This window comes from Acipenser ruthenus, chromosome 26 (assembly GCF_902713425.1).
Source record: "Acipenser ruthenus chromosome 26, fAciRut3.2 maternal haplotype, whole genome shotgun sequence".
Classification (NCBI taxonomy): domain Eukaryota; kingdom Metazoa; phylum Chordata; class Actinopteri; order Acipenseriformes; family Acipenseridae; genus Acipenser; species Acipenser ruthenus.
Genome location: NC_081214.1, coordinates 7,586,382 through 7,611,339, shown reverse-complemented (window position 1 = coordinate 7,611,339; position 24,958 = coordinate 7,586,382). Strand labels below are relative to the sequence as shown.

General features: G+C 45.4%; 2 protein-coding genes across 7 annotated transcripts in view; one reads left to right on the top strand and one right to left on the bottom strand.

Moving 5' to 3' along the window:
• Nucleotides 1-24,958, top strand: part of LOC117430557 (protein CASP-like) — a 171,568-nt gene that overhangs the window by 112,967 nt on the left and 33,643 nt on the right. For 2 of the 6 annotated variants that reach the window (XM_059000862.1, XM_059000859.1), the window contains exons 15-20: nucleotides 3,921-4,673; nucleotides 15,024-15,104; nucleotides 17,056-17,157; nucleotides 17,981-18,474; nucleotides 20,186-20,512; nucleotides 20,981-21,140. The exons of 1 other annotated variant lie outside the window; for it this stretch is intronic. In XM_059000862.1, the coding sequence (XP_058856845.1) occupies nucleotides 3,921-4,673; nucleotides 15,024-15,104; nucleotides 17,056-17,157; nucleotides 17,981-18,474; nucleotides 20,186-20,512; nucleotides 20,981-21,140 (1,917 nt within the window). The remainder of the gene's footprint in view (nucleotides 1-3,920; nucleotides 4,674-15,023; nucleotides 15,105-17,055; nucleotides 17,158-17,980; nucleotides 18,475-20,185; nucleotides 20,513-20,980; nucleotides 21,141-24,958) is intronic. 3 more of the 6 variants (XM_059000860.1, XM_059000861.1, XM_059000863.1) reach the window with 3 other exon arrangements.
• On the bottom strand, nucleotides 7,854-13,846 carry LOC131701660 (zinc finger protein 444-like). Its single transcript, XM_059000867.1, has 2 exons — nucleotides 12,041-13,846; nucleotides 7,854-8,269 (listed from the first exon to the last, which is right to left on the bottom strand). Exons 1-2 carry the CDS (start codon nucleotides 13,089-13,091, stop codon nucleotides 8,262-8,264), a joined length of 1,059 nt encoding a protein of 352 aa, XP_058856850.1. The 5' UTR covers nucleotides 13,092-13,846; the 3' UTR covers nucleotides 7,854-8,261.

Here is a 24,958-nt window from a genome sequence, read left to right as displayed (position 1 = left end):
GGTTATTGTGCATCCTTTTAGAATCCAGTTAAAAAAAAAAATGAATGTAATTTTTAATGAATGCTTTTTGAACTCGGACGTATTGGAACACCAAACACATTGAGACGTGCTTAAAGAGTAACCTGGTGTTAGTGTGAAATATCAGAGATGCAGCAGCAAGAAGAATGACATCGGAGCCTCTCTGGAGCCACCAACAATATATTCTCCCACACAAGGTTTCATCCACATTGTTAATAGTGTTGTTCCAATGGTACTTTGTAACAGTGGTGCAGAAACAAGTGATCTATGATTAGGGCTGTATTTTTTTCATGATAAAAAATGGCTTATTTCACGATTTAAAAATAGGTATTTTTAGATATTTCATGATTTAAACATAATTATGTATTTAAGCAGAGTAGTCACATTCAAAATTCATTCAACAGATGTTCCCAAATCTTTAAATGCTTACCTGAAAAATAGTACATGCTAATTTGTAGAATTATTTTGTTTATGTCCACCTTTTAAAGACATTTACATTTTTGTCATCAATGAATTATCAACCAAAATAAAAACATAAATAAATGTAAAAATAATAACAGACATGTGACATGTTCCCTTGTACTGGACAGAGAGATCTTTGGCAGAAATATATGTTTATATTTAAGTATATTTACACTGTTCTTTCAGAAATGGGACCTTTCACATATTACATGGTAATGGCACATTTCACAGGTATCGTGAAATCTGTGATACGTATGGGGAGCATCAAGAAACTGTCCAAAGAGTTTAAACTGAATCTACAGCCATACTAATCATTCTGCACAGACACAGGTGCTGTTTGTGTAGCTGTGGCTGCACTGCAAGGTTAAACAGAGGTGTCAAGGTGTTATACAAATTACACCGTGTAACAAATTTTTTTCTTTTTTGGTTCCTGGGTAGTAAGTGTTATTTCCTAATTGCTTATGCCTCAAAAGTATAGAAAATGGCTATTATTCCCCACAAACTTTGCTTTTGTGACCAGGACAGTGATATTTTGAAATTTACCTATTTTCCAGAACATTCCAGATAGATTCAGTGCTGAGTAAACTTGGAGTAACTTCTAGAACTTTCCAGTAATATAAATAGTAGTATAAATACAGGGGCCTTAAGCCCACCAGTTCAGTTTAGTTCCAGCTGCCTAAGTGGATACATATCTGCATTTTTCTGAGATGGCATCAAGGTCATAGAAGACTTCAAAATGGTGGCTTTCCTGATGGGTCTCCAAGGCGGTTTTACCAAGTTTCCCTGCTATCTTTGCCTTTGGGACAGCAGGGACACCAAGGCGCACTACCACAGGCGGGACTGGCCACAGCGGACCGAGTTCTCTGTGGGGAGGAACAACGTCAAGTGGGAGCCACTGGTGGACCCCCGGAAGGTGCTGATGCCACCACTGCACATCAAATTGGGCCTTATGAAACAATTTGTCAGAGCTCTAGATAAGGAGTCGGCAGCCTTCAAGTACCTTCAAGACTTCTTCCCTAAGCTGTCTGAGGCAAAGGTCAAAGCCAGTGTCTTCGTCGGACCACAGATAAAGAAGATCCTGGAGTGCAATGAATTCCCCAAGAAGCTCACTAGTAAGGAGAAAGCGGCTTGGAACAGCTTTGTCTCAGTGGTTCGGGGCTTCCTGGGCAATCACAAGGCCGAAAACTATGTGGAGCTGGTTGAGACTTTGGTGAAGAACTACGGCACAATGGGCTGTAGGATGTCCCTCAAAGTCCATATCCTTGATGCTCATCTTGATAAATTCAAGGAGAACATGGGAGCGTACTCGGAGGAGCAAGGCGAGCGCTTCCACCAGGATATACTGGACTTTGAACACCGCTACCAAGGACAGTATAACGAGAACATGATGGGAGACTACATTTGGGGGCTGATTCGAGAAAGTGATTTAAAGTATAATTGTAAATCTCGAAAAACTACTCACTTCTAAATCTTTTGTAGTCATTTTTGTATTACTTTAGTATAAATACATGTTAATTTGGATTCATATGTTGTTTTTTTCTGACTTTATGTGAACGAAAAGACACAAATTCGCCCGTTTTCTCATTGGAAATAGGTAAATTTCAAAATATCACTGTCCTGGTCACAAAAGCAAAGTTTGTGGGGAATAATAGCCATTTTCTATAATTTTGAGGCATAAGCAATTAGGAAATAACACTTACTACCCAGGAACAAAAATTGAGTTACATAGTGTTATTTGAGTCCTGTTTTGCTTTAGGTCAGGATGACCTGATAGAGCATTCAAGTTTTGAATCATAATCTCTTCATCATGACATTTTATGACTTTTCTTTCAACCTTTAGAAATACCAAGTTTGTTTTAAATTTAGCAGTATTGAGTGTTTAATAGTAATGGATAACTTGGGATCTTGAACATAATCATAAAAAAAATCCTAATTGCAGATTATCTTCACATAGGTTATGCTTGGGGTCAGTGTGATAGATGTAGACACATTCTCAACATAATAGGAGGGTTATATATGTGCTACATTTCAATGTTAATATGCTGTAGGAGTTTCTATTCGATCAAAAACATTTTGTATATTTTTATTTTGGTATATTCTCAGAAATGTTCTAGTTTGAGATGTGGCTCATTGCCTGTAGTCTTTCAATACTGCTGTCCTAATCAATGTATATTCTTGGTAGCTACAACCAACCCACTGCAGTTTATATCAATCCCTTCTTATCGGTTTCAAAACCGATCCACATCAAGCTCTTTGGAAACTTCAGAGTCGAGCAGTGCTGTTCAGTCCTTAGTCGGCAACTTTTATTTATCTTTTCGATCTTTATTTTTGTTATATTTGCACAAAATTTTACAATGACAGAATCCATCAGGATTTTTCTTTCACATTTTTTTTTTGGGCGGGGGTTCCTTTAAAATATGAAGGACTTTGGTAACGATTCGCTGGCTTCAATCCACCAGAATTTTTTCTTTTTTTTTTCAAATACGGCCAGCATTTTTTGGTATCTTTTTAAAGTACTGTGGCACAAAAGACTAACAATTCACTGGCCTCAGTCCACCAGGATTTTTCTTCCATATATGGCACAACACACACACACTCACACACACACACAATATATCTGTTCAGTGGCCTCAAGGATAAGCAATGTGTGGTGATGCAACACAAGACTGTAACAATAAAACATCCCACAAGCTGGAACCAGCCAGCCCCCGATCAGTTATGAAAAGAAGGGAAAGAGATTCAGGAGAAAGACCAGCACGCAGGTAGCCTGGACACAGCTGCCTCTGCCTACATAGATCTACATGCCTGCCAGGGACAGCGCATCGCTGCAGTTTAGCGTTCATCAGGCAAACGACACAGGACACTGTTAGTAGGCAGATGCACTGTACTTCCTTCCACAGAGTAGGGGAGCAGGCATGCATGTTTCAGTCCACCCTGCCTCAGCTGCAGATTAAGCAGTAAGGACGGTACCAGGCTTCCACTGCAGGGACTCAGCTGGATACTGGAGACAGGGTGAGAGAGAAGCGGACTAACTGACATTAATCCACCTGAGCTCCCAGGACTCCAGACCACTTCTAACAGGGTTCTGTCAGCACTGGCTGGAGAGCGGTGGCCTTTGTTTTGTTTCTATCAATTGGAAAGACTTGAATTGGGTATAGGCTTCTCTGACTGGCTTCACCATACAAGAAAGGTACAAACATCAAATGCATAGGCGTTTTGTCTGTGGGGGGTCTATTTATCTTTTTTATTTTTTTATTTTTTTTATATAAAGTAAAAGATGCACTTTTTTCTTCCATTTTTGTAGTTTTTTTTTTTTAAACCCAGGCTAAAAAATATATATATATATTTTTTTTTTAGTTTAACTATGCTTTTTTATTTTATTTTTTTGACGCACACCCTTTCGCTCCCCCATAATGCATTGTGTTTGACCTTTCTTGTAGGGTCGGCCGGGAGGAAAGGGAAAGAGCCGACACTGGAAGCAAGCCAGCGCGCCGTCACCACCACCTCCACCAAAGCCACTGCCATCCTTCAAGCCTCCCCTCCCCCCTCCCAGCTGCTACGGGTGTCTGCCAACCACAGCACCGGCGCTGCAGAGCAGGCCTCCAACGCCAACGGCACCCACCAATTCTCGCCCACCGGAATCGGACAGGATTTTTTTGGGTCCTCCCTGGCTGGCACAGCCACTGCTTTCCCTCTGGCGGGGAAGGTGGCTCTGAACTCCCTCCTTCAGCGCCAGCTCATGCAGACTTTCTACTCCAAGGCCCTCCAGGAGTCCAGTGCAGGCACCCCCACCATGCTCTTTTCCCCCGGGCACTACAGCACAAACTCCCTCTCCGCCAGCCCCCTCCAGCAGCAGCAGCAGCAGCAGTCCGGCAGCCCAGATGTCAATGGCATGGCTCCCTCTCCGTGCCAGTCTGAGGGCGCGGGCAGCGTCTCCGAGGGCGAGGACATGGACACTGCGGAGATCGCCCGTCAAGTCAAGGAGCAGCTCATCAAGCACAACATCGGGCAGCGCATCTTCGGACACTACGTGCTGGGCCTGTCCCAAGGCTCGGTCAGCGAAATCCTGGCCCGGCCCAAGCCCTGGAACAAGCTGACCATCCGCGGCAAGGAGCCCTTCCACAAGATGAAGCAGTTCCTGTCCGACGAGCAGAACATCCTAGCACTGCGCAGCATCCAGGGCCGACAGAGAGGTGAGTAGCTGAGCCGAAACACCCACACACAACCATACACCAGCCTCATTCACACTTACAGAAGTTTACCATAGCAAAACCAAAGCATACTGAAAGCACGGTGAAGCATGAGCTTTGTTCAGCCCATAGAGGTATCGTAAAGCATATTTAAAAACATGGTAAACTATGGTAAATGCATATTAAACATGAATGCTGAAATACTGTGGTAAACAAACCTATAAAGGGTATGACATGAACTTTTGAAACTTTGTCCAGGATCAAATCAAAGTGTTGGTCCCATCAGAGCTAGATAAAGCTGTAGCTATTATCTTTGATTTAATTCAGATCTTGGTGTTGTATTCATAAAACAATACCTTCCTGGGAAATGCCTGTGAGTGCAGTGCGCCCACCAGCGTACTAATGCTTTATGAATAAGCCCTTGGTCCCACGATGGGGATGTTATTGGTGTTATTGTTTTTACTCTCAAACTTGTTTCAAAATAGGGCCCTCAAACTTTTATATAAAAAAAAACATATCCTAGAGTGGTTACATTAATTGGAAGTAGAACAGAAAAACAGCGCTCAACATGATTAGAGATTAATGCTTAACTAATAGAAATGCATGATAACTATTCATTTAAAAGAAACGGATGTAAGGCTGTTGGCTATCATTTTGTGGGCTATCTTGTCTGTTACCACTGTTCTATTGGGGTCATGGCTTATAAAGTTAATGGCCTTTTGGCAGTGTTAGAACACAATACAAAGCCGTCAGAATGCTTTCTTTTGTAACACGTGTTTTAGGAAAAATAAGACACTCTAGGACCAAGTAATAAGATCTCAAACAATCCAATACCAATACCGCATGTAGGCCGCACTTGGTTTCTTCCAACACGCAAAATCCTTCTTTTGATGGAAGTTTCTGTACCACTGCAGTAAGAAAATAAGCCAGTGTGGATTAAAACACAAACTGATCACAGGTTTGCAACAAGATTTACAATTATTATTATGCAGAAACTTTAGTATCAGGTGGATTTTCTGTTGCTGCAGGAACACTAACTGTATTACAAGAACATTAGAAACTCACATTTGATTTGTATTCATAAAACCCTGGCGTGCTGGGAAGTGCCTGTGAAGGCAGTGTGCGTACCAGCATACTGATGCTTTATGCATCTAGTTCCGTGCTGCTGTTCACTGGGAAGGATTAAAAGGTATGTGTCTCGCTTCTATAGCACCAGCCAGCACTGACCAGCTTGCATTCATAAGCAATGAGAATGTGTGGTGAAGATGACCTAATGGCACATGTGGAAATATTAAGGGTGTTAGTCATAGGTTCTTATTAACTGTGTAGTACGTGTGTAATGTAACTCAATGAACTATTAAATCACCGCGAATGGTTTGTAGTGCTTCGGGGTGGGACATTTGTTACCCGTTTTACCCCCCACACAGTCTGCATGCTTTCTAAATATGTTGGTATCCCTGAATATATAATCATCCCCCAATCAAAATAAGCAAGACATCCCACAAGTACATGAATGCAGAATGACTTGGTGAGAGATTTTTTCTTCATTTTACCCCTCAATGGGTGAAGGTGAAGACAGTATCATATTAAAAGCTTGTGAATTATATACATATATACAAAACTAGACATTTTAAACATTGGGAAACTCGCTGAACAGTGGCAGCGTATATTTATTCTAATACATGGTCTATAACTTGGTTATACTGAATACAATTATTAAAATTAATGTTGCTAAACTGTTTAAATGTATTTCATAATTGCTGAACTACAGTTCTGTCAGATAGCTTGTCACTTAATTCATTATCTGGGAATTGCTCCGGTTCGAATTTAACAAGAACAAAATGAGAACAATTAAAAGCTGAGCATGAACAACCTCTGTTAGTCTTTATAAATAATAGACTCATGTTCCAGACTGTAAACATTTAGATCCGTCGCAGCGCTTTATAGAGGTAGACATGAATAAAGCAGTGATATTAGTAACTTTTAAAGGGGAATAACCAAACATTTAAAAATCATTTTCTTCCTCCCTTCTCCTTTTTGCTGTGTATTGTTCAGTGCAAGGTTCATTTTCACTTCACTTGGTTGAGCTTGTTTCCCCTGCCACCACTGTGAAAGTGGGGTCTTCATACCTGCTGCACAGGAAGTATAGGTAGTATATTTCAGTGTAAAAACCTCAGGGAGTGTGACGTTTTGGTTTCTGGATGATAAAACGCTTTGAAATTGTGACTTGCTTGGTACTGTATTTGGTGATTCTCTAGGTCACGTTGGATTGTGGGTATTGTACAAGTAAGAGCTATTGTCTTAATATTTGGTGCACAGCTGTGTGCCGTGATTCTCTCAGTTACGTTTGTATTGTCTGGTAAAAAAAGTATCTGCTTCACTGCCAAATTGTTTTAACATTACAACAATGTTAATTGCAGTAGACTACAGAACCCCCTTTTCTAATTCTAATCTTGTTTTGTTGTCTAGTATTTTACTATAGAGATATAAGTATTTTTCCCAGTTGGTGTATTGGATCAAATCCCAGTTTGGATCAAGCTTGTCATGGCAAATGAGACTCTTTTACATGTTGGTTGAGCCAGTTGTGAATAAACAATGGCCAGTCCCTACAATAAAGCTGTGTACATAATTATATCAGAAATCCATAAATGCCAACATGACAAGTATCAGCTTGATGCGTGCTTAACAGTACCTACTAATAGGAGTCTCTCTTAATTATAACCAGGGAACACGATGTTACTGAACTTGACAGCTAAGCAAAATGCTGCCCGTGGCAAAACACTGTGTGGCACAGTTCTACTGAGCAGAGCTCGTGGAACGTGTGTTCTTGAGTCTCCATATTCGTGTCTGCTGTTTGGAATTGCTACAAAGGAAATGTCTGCTGCCCATTCAGTTGTTCAGCTTTTAAAAGGCTTGCAATGCCTGTATAAGGAGAATGAGCTGTATCCAAACTGAAAGGTGGGACTTACACCCCTTTTATAGAAATGTCCCCACCTTTCTGTAGCTTTAGTTCCCGTTCACTCGTTCCCCAGTTGTTGTGTAGTATTATCGGTCATGTCCCCAGCAGAGCTTATTATAAGTGCTTGGTGGCCACCACTAAGCATGTTGAGGGTGCGTTTCTCTTGTATTCTTCCACTCGCGGGCCTGACACAACAAAGAGTGTGTGGGAAATACACTGTCAGCATGATTCGAGGCAGCCACCGAAAACATACTGTGGGAGGGTAGTGGGTGGAGCTTTAGGGAAGGACCAGAAATGACAGCACACAGGAGCCGGAAGTGTCGTTTAGTCCTTGGAGCCCTGTACCTTCAATGGTACAGGCAGGATTTTATTTTAACAAACAAAAATAGAACAGTCCAGTATTCCAGAAAATAAACAAGAAAACCACCTGGAATACCAGCGATGGTAAACTCAGGTTTCAAATAAAAAGAATAAACAAAAACGTCCCGTTACACACAACAATAAAGGAAGCACTGGGTTTCTCTGTGCTCCTGCAGTGGGTTTCCTCTCACCGCCTCCTGGCCCCCTTCCACGGATTACTGGCTTGTCCTGGGTTTCTTCCACTGCGGCAATCCACCAAAGTCCCTTAAGTTTCAAGCTTCTGTGAATTACAGCAGTTTGATAAAACAAAACAACAACAAAGCACAGCACGTGTTTTCAGTTCAGGACAGGGGGCCGAATGGCAAAACCATACTGCTTAAATACTGCCAAGTCCCACCCCTGCAATCAGCACGCTGCCTCACGTCAGCCAATCGATGAGAACAGCACAGCTGATTGCAATGATGGGACCTGACGGCCGCATGGTCCCACCTTGGGCCAAGATGGCCGCCTGACCCGGAACTTCCTGTATGGTCAGAGTTCAGCCTCCTGACCCAATCACGGTCAACCCTACACAGCGCTGCCGGTGGTCGGGAGGGCGAATTACAACAGGGACTCCTTTCAATCCTGTCACACATCCCCCCCCTCAGAGTGGAGCCGTAGGCACACTCGGCCAACCCTAACTCCCCTAAATGACCCCCCTCCCTTGAAAAAAAATCAGCATTTTGATGCTCCTTACCCGAACGATGTTTAACAGTGAAGTTAAAGGGTTGCAGCGCCAGACTCCACCGAGTAATCCGGGCGTTCGTGTCCCTCATCGTGTTTAGCCACTTAAGAGGAGCGTGATCTGTGACAAGAGTGAAGGACCGCCCCAGGAGATAATATCGAAGAGAGTTTGTGGCCCATTTAATGGCCAGGCACTCCTTCTCAATAACTGAGTAGTTGCGCTCCCTTTGAGCCATTTTCCTGCTAATGTATAGCACGGGGTGTTCTACCCCATCGATCTCCTGGGACAAGACGGCCCCCAGACCGACATCCGAGGCGTCTGTCTGGAGGATGAATTCCCTGTCGAAATCTGGTGAAACTAGTGCAGGGGCTTGGCAAAGTATCCGCTTTATCGTGTCAAACGCTTCCTGACACTCATCTGACCATTTTACAGTGTTTGGGGCGCTCTTCTTAGTGAGGTCAATCAAGGGGCTAACAATGGTGGAAAACTCGGGGATAAAACGGCGATAATAGCCTGCCAGCCCCAAAAGTGACCTCACTTGAGCCTTGGTTCGTGGGACCGGAGTGTCCACCAAGGCCTGGACCTTGGAAGCCACTGGTTTCACCCGACCATTACCCATGCTAAAGCCAAGATATTGGGTCTCTTGTTTGCCAAACGCGCATTTGCCTAGGTTGACTGTTAGCCCCGCCTCCCTCAAAGACTGCAGGACAGCCGCCAATCTATCAAGGTGCTCCTTCCAGGTAGAGCTAAAAATAACAACGTCATCAATATATGCTGCCGCATACTGATGATGGGGACGTAACACCTTGTCCATCAGTCTCTGGAAGGTAGCTGGGGCCCCATGCAAACCGAAGGGCATGGTCTTGAAATGAAACAAGCCATCCGGGGTAGCAAATGCGGTTTTCTCCTTGGAACTGGGTGTTAACGGGATCTGCCAATATCCCTTTGTCAGGTCCAGAGTGGACAAGAACCTCGCCTTACCCAGTCTGTCGAGGAGCTCATCCACTCGAGGCATGGGGTACGCATCGAACTTAGAGATAGCGTTCACCTTTCTAAAGTCCACACAGAAACGAGTGGAGCCATCCTTCTTAGGTACCATTACCACAGGACTACACCACTCGCTCTGGGAAGGCTGCACTACTCCCAGCTCGAGCATACTGGCCACTTCCCGGCGCATTACACCCCGCCGACTTTCCGGGATCCGGTAAGGCCTCTGACGCACCCGAACACCTGGCGGAGTAATAATGGCATGTTCAATAATGTCAGTTCTACCGGGCAACTCAGAAAAAACATCACTGAATTCCTCAATTAATTGACCCAGCTCCTGTTTCTGACGGGGAAGTAACTGTTCCCCCATCGAAATTTTAGCTGTTTGACCAGATGGCCCTGCCTCAGGACCGAAATCCTCCTCGGGGCTATCATTAGCAACAAACAGGGCTTCTCTGTCTCTCCAGGGTTTTAACAAATTTACATGATAAATTTGGAGTGGTTTTCGATGGTCGGGCTGCCTGATTTCATAATTCACTCTCCCTATAGCCCGAACCACCTCATAAGGCCCCTGCCACTTGGCAAACAACTTAGATTCGGCTGTGGGAAGGAGCAGCAGTACCTTATCTCCAGGTCGAAAAGTCCGAATTCGTGCTTTTTGATTGTACTGCTGCTGCTGCTGATGCTGAGCATTGCGCAGGTTCTCTTGAGCCAAACGACCGACTAATTCTAAGCGATCTCTTAGCAGTAGTACGTATTTGACTACATTTTTAGAAGTAGAGGTTTGGTCCTCCCACCCTTCTCGCACGAGATCGAGAATGCCTCGGGGTTGTCTCCCATATAGCAGCTCAAACGGGGAGAACCCTGTTGAACTCTGTGGCACCTCTCTCACTGCAAACATCAGGAAGGGGAGGAGTTTTGCCCAATGTTTTTGTTCCTGGTTCACAAATCGCCTCAGCATTTGCTTCAGGGTCTGATTAAACCTTTCCACCAGGCCATCTGTCTGCGGATGGTACACAGAGGTCCTGATGGGACGGATTTTCAAAATTTTGTATACTTCTTTGAGGGTATCGGACATGAAGTTGGTTCCCTGATCCGTCAGAATCTCTTTGGGCACCCCTACTCTAGCAATGATCTCAACTAGTTCTTTAGCAATGGCGACGGCACTAGTGGAGCGCAGTGGCACCGCCTCTGGATATCGCGTAGCATAATCCACCACTACTAGAATGTGCGTATATCCAGAGTCGGCGGGATGCACTGGGCCCACTATGTCCATGGCTATGCGATCGAAGGGAGTACAAACCAGGGGCAGTGGGACCAGCGGGGCCGGGCGAACCCGCCCCGGCGCTACTCTCTGGCAATCGGGACACTCCGCTACATATTTCCTCACATCCACGTGGAGTCCCATCCAATAAAACCGGGCCAGTATTCGTTCCAAGGTCTTTTCCCGCCCCAGGTGGCCAGAAAAGGGAATATCATGTGCCAACCGCATGACCTCCCGGCGGAAAGACCCCGGAACCAATAATTGGGTTACAGGCTGTCCTGTGCCCGGGGCTTGGGATACCCTATACAGCAAATGCCCCATCACGATGAAGTGAGGAAATGTGAGCGGCCCGCAGCCTTCAACTTCCTTCCCCTCGACAGACCGAACCCGCCCCCGGATGTGCACCAGAGTGGGGTCGTTACTTTGCTCCCACTCTAGGTCCACACCCCGGTCCCAGAATTGCGGTATGCCGAGCGGGGCCACAGTAGCTTCTGCTCTAGGGATCTCAGTAACCCGCTCCTGCTGGTCACACTGGACACCCACCCCCTTCTGTGTTCGTTTGACAGGCAAAGCAGATTCTCCCACCAATCCCCAGCCTTGCCTCATTAATGCCCCCTCAAGTTTCTCGGCCCTCCGCTCTCTTTTAGTTTTATGGGGCCGGAACCTGGAAGTAAATATGTCGGCCTGCAAGGGGAAGATCTGGCCAATTGGATCCCCCATTGCGACCACCTTTTCTACAATAGGTGGCCGAGCCGCATTGACCTTAACTTGTGTATAGTAAGGCCAATCTCGACCCAAAATTACTGGGTATGGCACCTTTTTAGCAACGGCCACGACTACGTGGCACGTCCGACTTTCCACAGTCATTCTAACTTTAGTGGTAGGATACGCCTTGGTTTCTCCATGAATACACGAGATGGTCACAGACCCCTGTGGCCGCCAGGGTGTACCCTCCAAGAGAGCAGACCGAATTATAGTGTGACTACACCCTGAGTCCACTAATGCGTGGGTACTCATATTACCAACAACTACATTAATAATGCAAGGCCCCTCCCGACCCCTTCCCCTGTACTCACCACCCTCTGCGTCCGGACATCGCAAGGCCACGTCACACTCCATTGCGGCAGGACAGAATCTCGCGATGTGTCCCACCTCATGGCACCGGAAGCAGGTAGGGGAAGGCAACGCTGTGGGAGACGGCTGCTTGTCCCTTGGTCCACCACTGGGGGGGGGGGTCCAGGGATTCTCTCTGGCCCAGCTGGGAGCTAACCTCGGTCTCCACTTTGGAGTCGAGGCGCTCAAAGGGACGGGGAAAACTGAAGGCCTCGCTGCAGTCCTTGGGTGCGCTGGTAAAGGGCGATGCTTCACTGGGACTGCTGGGGCTGGACTGGGGTCCACCCGAAGCAGTGAATCCTCGAAAGCCTCCGCCAGTTCGACGGCCTTGTCCATCGTCTCGGGACTGTGGCGAGCGACCCAGGCTCGAGTCTCCGGTTCCAACACCTCCAGGAACTGGTCGACCCCCACAGACTCCATGATTTGTTGGGTGGTCCGTTCAGTGGGACGCAGCCAGCGGGTCAGATGGTCCCAGAGTTGCTGGGCCGCAATGCGGGGCCGGGTTCCCTCTGGACGCTTGTAGGTCCGGAAACGCCGGCAATGCGTTTCCGGAGTGATATTGAGGCGTTGGAGGATAGCTGCCTTCACCTGGGGATAATCCTCCGCTGCCACATTGCTCAGGGCCCGGTATGCTGCCTGCGCCTCACCAGTCAGACAAGGGGCGAGTTGTGCCGCCCAACATCTGGCTGGCCACCCTGACACTGTAGCCACCCGCTCAAACGTGGTCAGGAAGGCCTCCGGGTCATCTTCTGAGGTCATCTTTTGCAGCCGGATTTTGGGCGTCGGCTGCGCTGGTCCAGCTGCTGCGGCCGGGACCTGGGCTTGGGCCTGGGCCTGGGCCACTACCAGGTTCTGAATGGCCAGACACATGGCCGCCATCTTGTCAGTCATCGCGGTCAGATGGGCTGAACGCTCAGCATCCCTCTGAGCATCCCGTTCTTCCCGACGCCGCTCTACACCGTCACGGTGTCTCTCCTGATCCTCCAAGACGGCTTGCAGGGTGTGCCGGTCCATGCTCCTCCCGCTTCTGACACCACCTTGTGGGAGGGTAGTGGGTGGAGCTTTAGGGAAGGACCAGAAATGACAGCACACAGGAGCCGGAAGTGTCGTTTAGTCCTTGGAGCCCTGTACCTTCAATGGTACAGGCAGGATTTTATTTTAACAAACAAAAATAGAACAGTCCAGTATTCCAGAAAATAAACAAGAAAACCACCTGGAATACCAGCGATGGTAAACTCAGGTTTCAAATAAAAAGAATAAACAAAAACGTCCCGTTACACACAACAATAAAGGAAGCACTGGGTTTCTCTGTGCTCCTGCAGTGGGTTTCCTCTCACCGCCTCCTGGCCCCCTTCCACGGATTACTGGCTTGTCCTGGGTTTCTTCCACTGCGGCAATCCACCAAAGTCCCTTAAGTTTCAAGCTTCTGTGAATTACAGCAGTTTGATAAAACAAAACAACAACAAAGCACAGCACGTGTTTTCAGTTCAGGACAGGGGGCCGAATGGCAAAACCATACTGCTTAAATACTGCCAAGTCCCACCCCTGCAATCAGCACGCTGCCTCACGTCAGCCAATCGATGAGAACAGCACAGCTGATTGCAATGATGGGACCTGACGGCCGCATGGTCCCACCTTGGGCCAAGATGGCCGCCTGACCCGGAACTTCCTGTATGGTCAGAGTTCAGCCTCCTGACCCAATCACGGTCAACCCTACACAGCGCTGCCGGTGGTCGGGAGGGCGAATTACAACAGGGACTCCTTTCAATCCTGTCACACATACATTACAGTATTTTAAAAGCTTTGCTTTCTCTGCTTAACCAGCACGGAGCAGAGGGAGGCTGTTACACAGGTACAAGACTCTTTCTTTATTTGCAGAGGGATCGTTAGATACTAAAACAGAGCAACAGCACACTTCCTAGACCTGAGTCCTAGGCATTGTTGAAGCTTAAATAGAAAACACAAACTGAAAACTCTAAAAAGACACAACTGCACAGTAGAAAACGTTCGCTCCAGAAAACATCTTGCATAGAAACTTGCCAGAAATGAAACTGATAAAAAAAAAAAGCAGTCAAAATAAGGTACAATCTGATGTAACCCTGCTACAGAATTGATGAGGATTTGAGGTATAGTCAACAAGTAATATACAATGGAATGCAGAGTAATACATCAGTTGATCAGGAACAGCTCTGTGTCAATACTGTTCCAGTAATAGCTAGCAATAGTGCCAGAGGTGTACGAAACTAAGCACACAGGCATTTAGTCTAAATAGCACAGTAAAAGACGTCTGGAGTAAGCTGTAGTTCTTTAAAAGAGCGAGCCAAAATCACTAGTCCATTGATTAAGAACATATTTATAATAGCTGCAACATAGAAGGGATTGTTCATAACATCATCAGGTAAAATGAGGTTTAAACCTTAAAATATTCCACTCAGGAGGTCAGGTAGAACTCAAATAGAGCAGCAGTAATTACTGCAGTCTGGTTAGAATGGATGGAGACACCTGGAAGGAAGGATCAGCCATATAAAAGATTCAGTATCTACAGTGGGGCCAAGCTTGGGCTAAATTGGCCCTTGTTGTTAATTTAATTGAAGAAGTTCCTTAAAATTTAAGCTGCCAATGGGTCAATTTAAACTCAGTTGTAACTAGCCCTTTTTGTGGCTGATCCCTTTTTTCAGGCAGTTTCTGAACATGTCAGATGTATACGGTAAATACAGTGAAACCAAAGGGACTGCATATTGGCACCAGGAATTAGAAGGGGGTAGGAAGTCTTTGCTGTGTATTACTGGCTGTAAAGTGGCTGCCAGTACAGAATTGCTGTAGGCTCATATTGTCGAGATCAGTTTAGTTCAGTTCCACTCCCCTGATTCTAACCCCCTCCCCAGTTCCATTGGGATGCCCAACCCCTGACTCATCTTCTATCTGTCGCCGCTTGTTTTTCAACAGAGAATCCAGGCCAGAACCTGAACAGAGTATTTCAAGAGCTACCGAAAAGAAGAAATGGCTCAGAAGGTACGTCGCGGCCAGGTCTGTGCTCTGGTGATTGGAGTGTGATAAACTATACTTGTGTGTGGTTGTCTTAGCTTTGCACACGTTTCTCATTCTGGCCTGGAATCTGGTAAAAAAAAAAAAAAAAAAAAAAAACAGCGACGTGAGTATTTCAGGAAAGAGGAGGGGGTCGGGTCACCCGGGAAAAAAACAAAAGAAATACCCAGTTCCTGATGTGGTGGAAATACAGTGAAATCTGAACTAACTGGTCTCCGAAGGGGCTGCGTATTTGTGGTTGCTGTAGACAGGTGCCATTTACTTGCACATTTATGTCTTGGGTTTACTAGCTGGTCTGAGAAGATGACCACTTAGTTCAGGTGACTGTGTTAATACAGGTTTGAAAGCTGAAACAAAAAATACACTTTAAAGTCTCCGAAGGTCTATTTAAAATACCCATATCAAACGATTGTACAATGAACCATTGTGATCGTCACTTCTATGTTATAAGTAACCAGGATAAAAAGTCTCCCAGTTCAGATCTGCATGATAAGCTGGAAAGGCGAGGTTTAGTCTGACTTTGTTAGTTTTCAAATGAGGTTCTCCCTCTCTGAACCATTTGTATTGCCACCATAAACACGCACTCGCTTCAGGAACGTGTGCTATGGGTAGGATATTAGCAGCAGCTGTGGGACCGTCAGATTCAGGATGTGTGAGGGGATTTGGTCGTACTCAGCCCACTGGTTACTGTAACCTCCTTGACTCGTGCACGGCGTGCCGTTTGAGCTAATTCAACCCTGTTCATTTAACGCCATCACTGATAAAACAGTGAAGACATTGAGAAAGCCTTCTAGTCGAAGTGCTTTTCATCAAATTGAGTTTCTTTTAGTGTTTCCAACTATAAAAACAATCGCGGCATTCTGTATACTACACAGTACAACAGTTTTTGTCCATCATTAAAATATATGCTGTCTAGTTATCGGTTTTAGCAAAATCTATAAAAGAGATTATGGGTGTGCATAATGCATTACACGGGTGTGCAGGATTTAAAAAATAAATAGTTCAAAGCAAGTGTACGCACTTAAATGTGTTTAAAAGTAAACCGTGGGGCTCCCGAGTGGCACATCCAGTAAAAGCACTTGCTAGAGTGCAGGATGCGCTCTATAGCCTGGACGTCGCGAGTTCGAGTCCAGGCTATTCCACAGCCGACTGTGGACGGGAGCTTCCAGGGGGCGGCGCTCAATTGGCCGAGCGTCGCCCGGGGGGAGGGAGGGTTAGGTCGGCCAGGGTGTCCTCGGCTCACCGCGCACCAGCGACCCCTGTAGTCTGGCCGGGCGCCTGCGGGCTTGCCTGTAAGCTGCCCAGAGCTGCGTTGTCCTCCGATGCTGTAGCTCTGAGGCGGCTGCACGGTGAGTTCGCAGTGTGTAAAGAAGTGGGCGGCTGACGGCACACGCTTCGGAGGACAGCGTGTGTTCATCTTCGCCCCTCCCGAGTCAGCGCAGGGGTGGTAGCGGTGAGCTGAGCCTAAAAAATAATTGGGCATTTCAAATTGGGGAGAAAATAATAAAAACTAATTGGCAACGACTAAATTTAAAAAAAAAAAAAAAAAAAAAAAAAAGTAAACCGTACTACAGTCTATTTTAATGACATAAGCAGTGCTGGGTTTTAATACCACCGTCTTAAATCTTTTAGTTCTTTTGCGCACCTCCTTCCACTGTCTCTTTTAATTGTTGATAAGGGTGTCAATGGGAAAACGGGAGCTGGATTGATACAGAGTTAAAAGTATTTAGATCATTACAATAGACCCTTAGTAAAGTATCAGGGATTGTATTGCACATCCTGAGGGTGGAGTGCGGTTCTTTCCCTCTCTCGTGCTGGACTGCGGTGCTGGTTTAGGGTTGACTTGTGTTGACTGGGTTGTTTAGCCTGTGCTGGAGTGGTAAAGCCTCTCTCCCCCTCCTGTGGCCTCACTCTCTGGTCTCTGCCCTCGCAGGGAACATTACGACCCGGATCCGAACCTCAGAGAGCGGGTCTGACGAGGCCATCAAGTCCATCCTGGAGCAAGCCAAGAGGGAGCTGCAGGTGCAGAAAACAGGTGAGGTAGTCAGCCTGTGAAAGCGTTCCCTGTGCAGTGCAGCCGTGCCCTTACAGTCAGTCATGTTTACAACAGAAGCCAGTTGGCACAAATGGAAGGCCACTGCTGTACACAGAATAGTTTCACGTTTTTGCTGTTCTTTCCTGGGATTCTACTGCATTTAAAGTAGATTTAGCTACAAATACCATTTATAAGCCCCTCCCTTACCTTTTTTTGTGTTGGCAGTGATTATCAATGGTTAGTAAGATATTTGTGACCTTTCAACTTTGTGGAGTTAACAGAGTTTAAAGGTTACAGCATTACTTGATTTCTCAAGACATGGGAAGACCACATAAGCCAATTGTGTTCATGTTGCAGTAAATTTCAAAATTATGGGTGAAAATCTGTGATTTTTGATACACCCTCTGTAAAAATAGGGAAAAAATAAAGCTCCCGTAAAACTTCAAAACAATCCAGTCTGAACACATTTTTATAACCAGGTATAATGGTTAATGAAAGTTGCTGTAATCTGCGCTGTTCCTTCAGTTTTGTTTTGAAGATAGTTTTCTTATTTTTCTTATGCAGATTCTCCCTCACGTTACTCTACATCTGCAGGGTTTTATTGCATACTGTAAACGTCAACATGCAGGTACATTAACTACGGTAAAGCGACACTATACAGTACAGTAAAAGTCTAGGATCTGGAAAAAAAATTGCTAAAACATGCTGCTAATGTGTTGAGTTCCAGCCAAGTATATGCTAAATCCATGTAGTTAATACCAGTAAATGGTTCAGTGTATGTGTTCAATTCACCTCTTTAATAACTCTGTGCCTGTGTCTGCAGTGGAGCCCTCCCAGCCTCCTCCCCCCTCCAGCAGTGTATCAGGGGGCAGCATCGGCAGCTCTGACGAGGCTATCCGCTCAATCCTGGAGCAGGCCCGGCGTGAGATGGAGGCCCAGCAGGCTGCTTTAGATCCTGTCCTCAAAGCCACGCCCATCTCCCAGGCCGACCTATCGCTGCTGTCTCCCAAGCTGCTGACCTCTGCCTCCCTGACGGCAGTCCCCACCTTCTCCCCACTGGCCTTGTCCCTGAAAAAGGGCCCTGGCTCCTCCTCCATCCTGGACTTCCACTCCGGAGGCTCCATCAAGAAAGAGAGCACAGAGTCGTCCATCGCAGAGCTGCATGGCATCACCGACGGAGGCCCTAAGCAAGGCAAGAACGCAGAGAGCGGGCGTGGGGGCTCCTGGAGGGACCAGTGGTGGAGCACCATGCACTCCGAGAGGCGGAGCGCACCCCCTACTGGAGACGAGAGCCGCCAACAGGAGGAAAGCAAAGAGGTATGAGCTGGACTTCAGATCTCTGGGCGGGGCAGTGGGTTAGTGGACTACCCTCATCTCTGGAGGTTTGAATTCAAGTACTGTGTAATGGGTCTGGTGGTCTAAACTTAGCCCTCAGTAGACAGTAGCTTGAGCAATCCACTTCACAAAATGAAAATCAAGCGCTTCTGTGTAGGGCAACGTAGGGAAACGCTTATGCTTTATGTTCTATCCCTGTTGTGTGGACTTTTTTGTAAACTCCAAAATTCATTACAGAAATGAAAAGCCAACAGTATTACAGGCAGTAACCCCAGTTGATGGAAGTCGGATTATTTCAAACAAAGTTTATAAATGAAAAGAATAGAGTACATTTGCAGGGGATAGTTCACTAGCTGCTGCAGTACTGACAAGATGAAATGATTGCTTTTTTGAGAACTGTAATCTTATTATTTTTCTCAAATCACGTGTCCGACATTGTGGCGCGTGTAGATAACATGGTTATTAAGCACGTCTCCAGATCCCTATACTCCTTGCACATTGCGCAATGACACATTCTATAGATTAATGGCAGAATGTTAGACTTCAGAAAGAGTACACAATTAGTCAAAACTGTAATAAATCTTGAATATCACTTTTATTTATCTAGTCTAACAGACCGAGTAAAATTAATATGTGCTTCAGCGGTGAAGGCAGATAACGAGACCTTTGACTACTGGCCCTGACTGAGAGTCTTTTAAACCCTGGCAGATCTTTCAGCACCAAGTGACTTTAATGAAAGACAATCCCAGTATAATTAATTTCATACTTTTAAATAAACAAAAATGGGCATAATGTAAACTGCTCAGATTTTCACGAAACTCATAAGAGTAGGAATGAAGGACCAACTGTTGTATTAGGTAATATACTTATTACCTAATACAATACCTTATTTTAGTTAGCATATACATTAACACAACTTTTTCAACCACACAAACGCCTCTGAAAAGACTCCTAAAGGTGGTTTAAGAAATGACCACTAGTAGTGTGCAACTGTAATTTTTGCCCCTCTGCAATTGTAGCAACAGGGAATTTGTAAAAAATCTCTGCAAAATTGCTTTAAGGAAAGAGCTTCTGAGTGGCGCATCTGATAAAGGCACTCCACTGGAGTGCGGGATGAGCCCTATAGCTTGGAGATCGCCAGTTCGAATCCAAGCTATGCCACTGCCGACCGCGGACGAGCGTTCCCAGGGGGTGGCGCACAATTGGCCAAGTGCTGCCCGGTGGGAAAGGGGTTAGGTCGGCTGTGGAGTCCTTGGCTCACCAGAGACCCCTGTGGCTGGCTTGGCACCTGCGGGCCGGCCTGTATGCAATTCAGAACTGCGCGATCCTCCGACGCTGTAAGTTCTGAATATGGCTGCACGACGGGCTTGCAGAGCGAAAGAAAGCGGACAGCTGATGGCACTCGTTTCGGCGGTGAGCCAGGATGAATAATAATTGGACATTCCAAATTAGGAGAATAATTGGAAAACGAATAAAAATAATTGTTTTAAAAAAAATTGCTTTAAGAAGTCTTCTTAGAAGCGGACCCACTGTTTGAAAAAGAGGACATTTGCTGGGAACACGCATTATAGGACATTGAACAGGTAAAAGATGAAAAATTCGTAATGCGATCCCTTCAATGATAAATCCCCCTTTGGAAAGCGTGGTTGCTGACTGGTTGCCTGTCTTGTGTTCCTGTTCCCGTTGTTGTTAGAAGCCCCCCCGGCTGGCAGGGTCCTCGACCGCCCCCTCCTCCTCTTCAGACTACTGGAAGGACTGGCCCAGCGCCGAGTCTCCCTATTCCCAGGGCTCGGAGTTGAGCATGCAGGGAGCCAGCTGCAGCGAGACCCCCCAGAGCAGCCCCCTGCCCTCCTCCCCGCTGCTGCCCCTCGGCAAGCCTGCCAAGCCGGCCGTTCCCCCGCTCACCCCTGAGCAGTACGAGTTCTACATGTACCAGGAGGTGGACACGCTGGAGCTCACCAGGCAGGTCAAGGACAAGTTGGCCAAGAACGGAATCTGCCAGCGCATCTTCGGAGAAAAGGTCAGGGCCCACGCTCACCACAGAGTCACTGGACAGCAAGGGGGTGGTGGAGGGCTGGAAACTCAACACTAGCAGAGCTACTGAGAGTTTCTAACCCTGGGAAGGTGTTACACAGAGAGCACTTGGTTCAGTAGAGGTTGAACATGACAACATGGCTAAAACGTTTTGTTTGCTGTTTAGTCTTCACGTGTCTTATAGCACAATGGTTTGTGTGCTTGCTTTGTTCATGTGGATTCCACTGAGGGATAATTTGAGACCACCAAACTCATTACACTTAGGCCTTGCTGATGATGTTTTCTTATCGAATGAATTGGTTGTAAATTGGTTGCATGGATTGCTCCACGTGTGTAGAAGAGGTCCAGATTTCTGAATTTCAAGTGTGTATTTTCAGAAGATTAGCATGTAGTGAGCAAGCGTGCTGGAATGCTGTGTGTGCTTGTGCTGACGGTGTCTCCTCTCCCCCCACAGGTTCTGGGTCTGTCTCAGGGGAGTGTGAGTGATATGCTGTCCCGGCCCAAGCCCTGGAGCAAGCTGACCCAGAAAGGCCGGGAGCCCTTCATCCGCATGCAGCTGTGGCTCAACGGGGAGCTGGGCCAGAACGTGCTCCCCCTGCAGGGCCAGCCGCAAGGTTAGAGCAACAAAATAAACACAAAGAAAACAACACCCAGAAACGACTCGAGAATACTTACAGGCCCCATCAGTTCAACGTCTAAGTCTCTGATTTATGTTTTAGTAGTCAATAGGGGTGTGTTGATACTTGTATTTTCAGAGTAATTGCCTTCAAGAAGAATTTGTCTGCAGGGATTAAATAAATCAAAACACACCTATTTATTAATGTGTTTGATTTCAAACCAAGAAAAGCTTCCCTCGCCTTTAAAATTGAGTACCAGTCAATGACAGTTAACTTCCGCGTTGAGTGTTTTAAAAGAGTCTGTAAACAGGCAATGAAACTACCAAATGCAACTGATTTGTCACCATAAACCAAACATGAGCTACTGCTGTGGAAGATGGGGTATGTATTTCTTTGCCCAGGACTAGAAAAAGAGTCCCATATTATTATTCCATTTGCCAGACAGTGGGAGCAATGTATGTCACATTTCCATTTTCACACGTGTATATTCTTAAGAATTGCTCGATTCAAATGTGATGGTAAGGATGTTATTTATTGCAAGTTACTGAGTACATCAGAACCTGGCAATACAATGGAGGCAGACATGTATATTTATGATACCAGTCAAATATAGTATTTACAGCCATGGTGGAGGATATACAGTATGCATTGCTGATTTACTGCTGTTAGTCATCTGTTTTAATATAGTTATTTAACAAATTGATTATAGCTAATATTGTAGCAGTTTGTTCTCTAGGCACTGGGACCATTCTTGTTTAGTGATGCGGTGGAGGTGTCTTTCCAGTACCCCCCCCTCCCTCCCCCCCATTGCCTTTCTCAATCCATTTATTATATGACACAGACCAGAGATGGATAAAAGCTTACAATCACGGCCGTTGAGTTTAGTTTAATCTCCGCTCCCCAAATGCAATTGAGCTCCTGCTGTCTCCCTCTTTCCGGAGTAGGTTTGTCCAGCTGTGTGTCTCCCAGTCCCCGGGGAGTCTGGGCTGCCTGTCTGTTTGTCTAGCAATCCCAGCACCATTCATCACTAGCCTGCTGCAGAGGGCAGCCGTGTCACCAGGAACAAAACCACCCAATCAGACCCTGTACCGTCCCAGTAAGGGGCCTTTTGACACAACACGCGGGGGAGGAGGGGGGTCTGCCGCTGTGTTAGAGGGGGCTTTATGGTACTGCATTGTTCTTCACATTTGATGCAGCTGGTTTTACCAAAGTGTTCTGCTACTCCCTTACAAATGACTTTCAAATACAAACACTCCCCTTTTTGTTTCTGTTAATATGTCTTGTTGTTGTGTTTATGCTTTCACTGCTCTTGTATAAGTTATGCCCAACTGTGAATAAAGTTTATAGAGGGGGAATGCAACTATAGGCCAGCACCCAGCAAACTTTAATATGAAACATTTTAACAGAACAAAAGCTGGGGGTTGTCATTTAAAAATACATTATAAAGCAGTTCCTCTTTAAACAATTTGAACAGTGTAGAGTTGTAATTTCAACCATGAGACACCAGGGGGCGTAGTGCTGTAGCGTTCCTTTAATATGGCAGCTGGATGGTTCAACACTGAAGCCCTTCCCATTGCAGTAGGATATAGGGAGTGCTGCACAAGTGCAAGTTCTGCCTAGTTCAATATCGCAGTTCCGCATTAATTGTCACTGCCTCATGGGATCAGGAAATGAGTCGCCTCGGCTAAAATTAAATCCTCGGTTTTTAGAGCGTGTGTCATGTGCTTCAAAGGGCAGCCACGCTTGTGGAAGTGCCCTTTTCTGTAGTGTGGGGAAGCTGCTGAGCATTGAAGTGATACAGTCCAGTGCAGTACAGTTAACACATGTAGAGCACCATTCCTGTCAAATGAAGCCTTTTGATTAGTCACAGAATAAACGTTACCACTTTTATTATCCCCCCCGGGGATGAAACCCCCGGAGTCCATGATATAGTGCAGGCGGTCGTACATACGAATATCACATTTTACATTTGCCTTATATATAGAAAACTGCTTCTCTGATTGTGATGTTAACATTATTTCAGTTCCCACAATACGCCATTCATTTCAGTTAGAGCACCAGCATTGTTAAATGATCTGGATACACTGCAATGTTTAAAAGAAACATTTTATTTCTCCTAGCGCACAATCTTGAGTAAAAGTTGGAAACAAATTAACATTTCTACAGTTGATTTACCTGTGATGTGTGAATTATCTCAAAAGAATCGGGATCACCTTTTTTCAGGTTATTAACTTGCTTCGCAAATACAGTGCCTTGCGAAAGTATTTGGCCCCCTTGAACTTTGCGACCTTTTGCCACATTTCAAATAATTTTGCACGCCCAATTTTTCAGTTTTTTATTTGTTAAAAAAGTTTGAAATATCCAATAAATTTCGTTCCACTTCATGATTGTGTCCCACTTGTTGTTGATTCTTCACAAAAAATTACAGTTTCATATCTTTATGTTTGAAGCCTGAAATGTGGCAAAAGGTAGCAAAGTTCAAGGGGGCCGAATACTTTCGCAAGGCACTGTACATTCTGTTGTATGTAATTCGTAAAGCATTGTTTTCTAACCATAGTACTCAAACACCCAGTTCAGAAACTAAACCAGGAATTAAATATTTGTTTTAAACATTTCCCAGTGTACATAAGATTTACAGCTAGTCTCTACGCTGTGTATCGGTGTTTACTGCAGCGTTCGCTCTATGTTTATCACTAGACTGCAGTACAAATTAAAGCATTACAAAAAAGACAACTGTTCAAAGCAATTTAGGATGAGAGTTAAAGAATTTGAACGGTCCCAGGGAACCAGGATCCACGTGGTCACCCTAATTACAGCCCTGGATCGTTTCAGCTAGGACACAGTTAACTACCCTGCATGTTATGGGACCTCCTTACAGTCGACAGGACTGCTTAACATCTCATGCAAACCCCAAGTGTGCAAACTTCTGCGTCACTGAAGATGATGAGTATGAAGTATAATTTATTAAAGAGGTGTGGTGAGGGAAAGGCAGGAGAGAGAGAGAGGTTGTGGGATGTGCACACTATAGGCCTGTGCAGCAGGAGAGAGGGGTTAATGTAGGAGTTTGCATGTTAGTGTCCTTGTGTTCATATCCAGCTTGCATGTGAAGTGTGCTTGGGGGTTTCAGGTCAGCCACAAAGCCAGCCGTCTCAGAGGGACTCTCGATGGAATGGCAGGTGGATTCAGTTCAGGTGGATAGTGCTTCTGATGTTCTGACCCGCTCTTTATCAAAACCAGTGCCATGCTTTCAGAGGCTCCTCATAACCGCGTCTGTATAAAATCGAGAGTTTATTGTATTCTAGCCAAATGCAATCCAAAATGTTTATAGCAGGTTAGGAGTGTATGATTTAATGTTTGCTCAAGATAGATGGATAGGCAGCAGTGTGGAGTAGTGGTTAGGGCTCTGGACTCCTGACCGGAGGGTCGTGGGTTCAATTCCAGGTGGGGGACACTGCTGCTGTACCCTTGAGCAAGGTACTTTTCCTAGATTGCTCCAGTAAAAAACCCAACTGTATAAATGGGTAAAAAATAATGTAATTGTATGTAAAAAATAATGTGATAACAATTGTAAGTCGCCCTGAATAAGGGCGTCTGCTAAGAAATAAATAATAATAATAATAATAGTAATTATAATAATAATAATAATAATAATAGGCACAATCAGCGCATAAGGGTTTTTGCATTAGGACCCTAAAGAGAAAGAAAGAAATGCTTGTCATTGAATTTATTAGGTTTCTTTTAATTCTAAATTTAGCTATGTTTAGTGTTTTAATAGTTATGGATGATGACTAAAAAAAAATTGAGAGAAAGAGAAA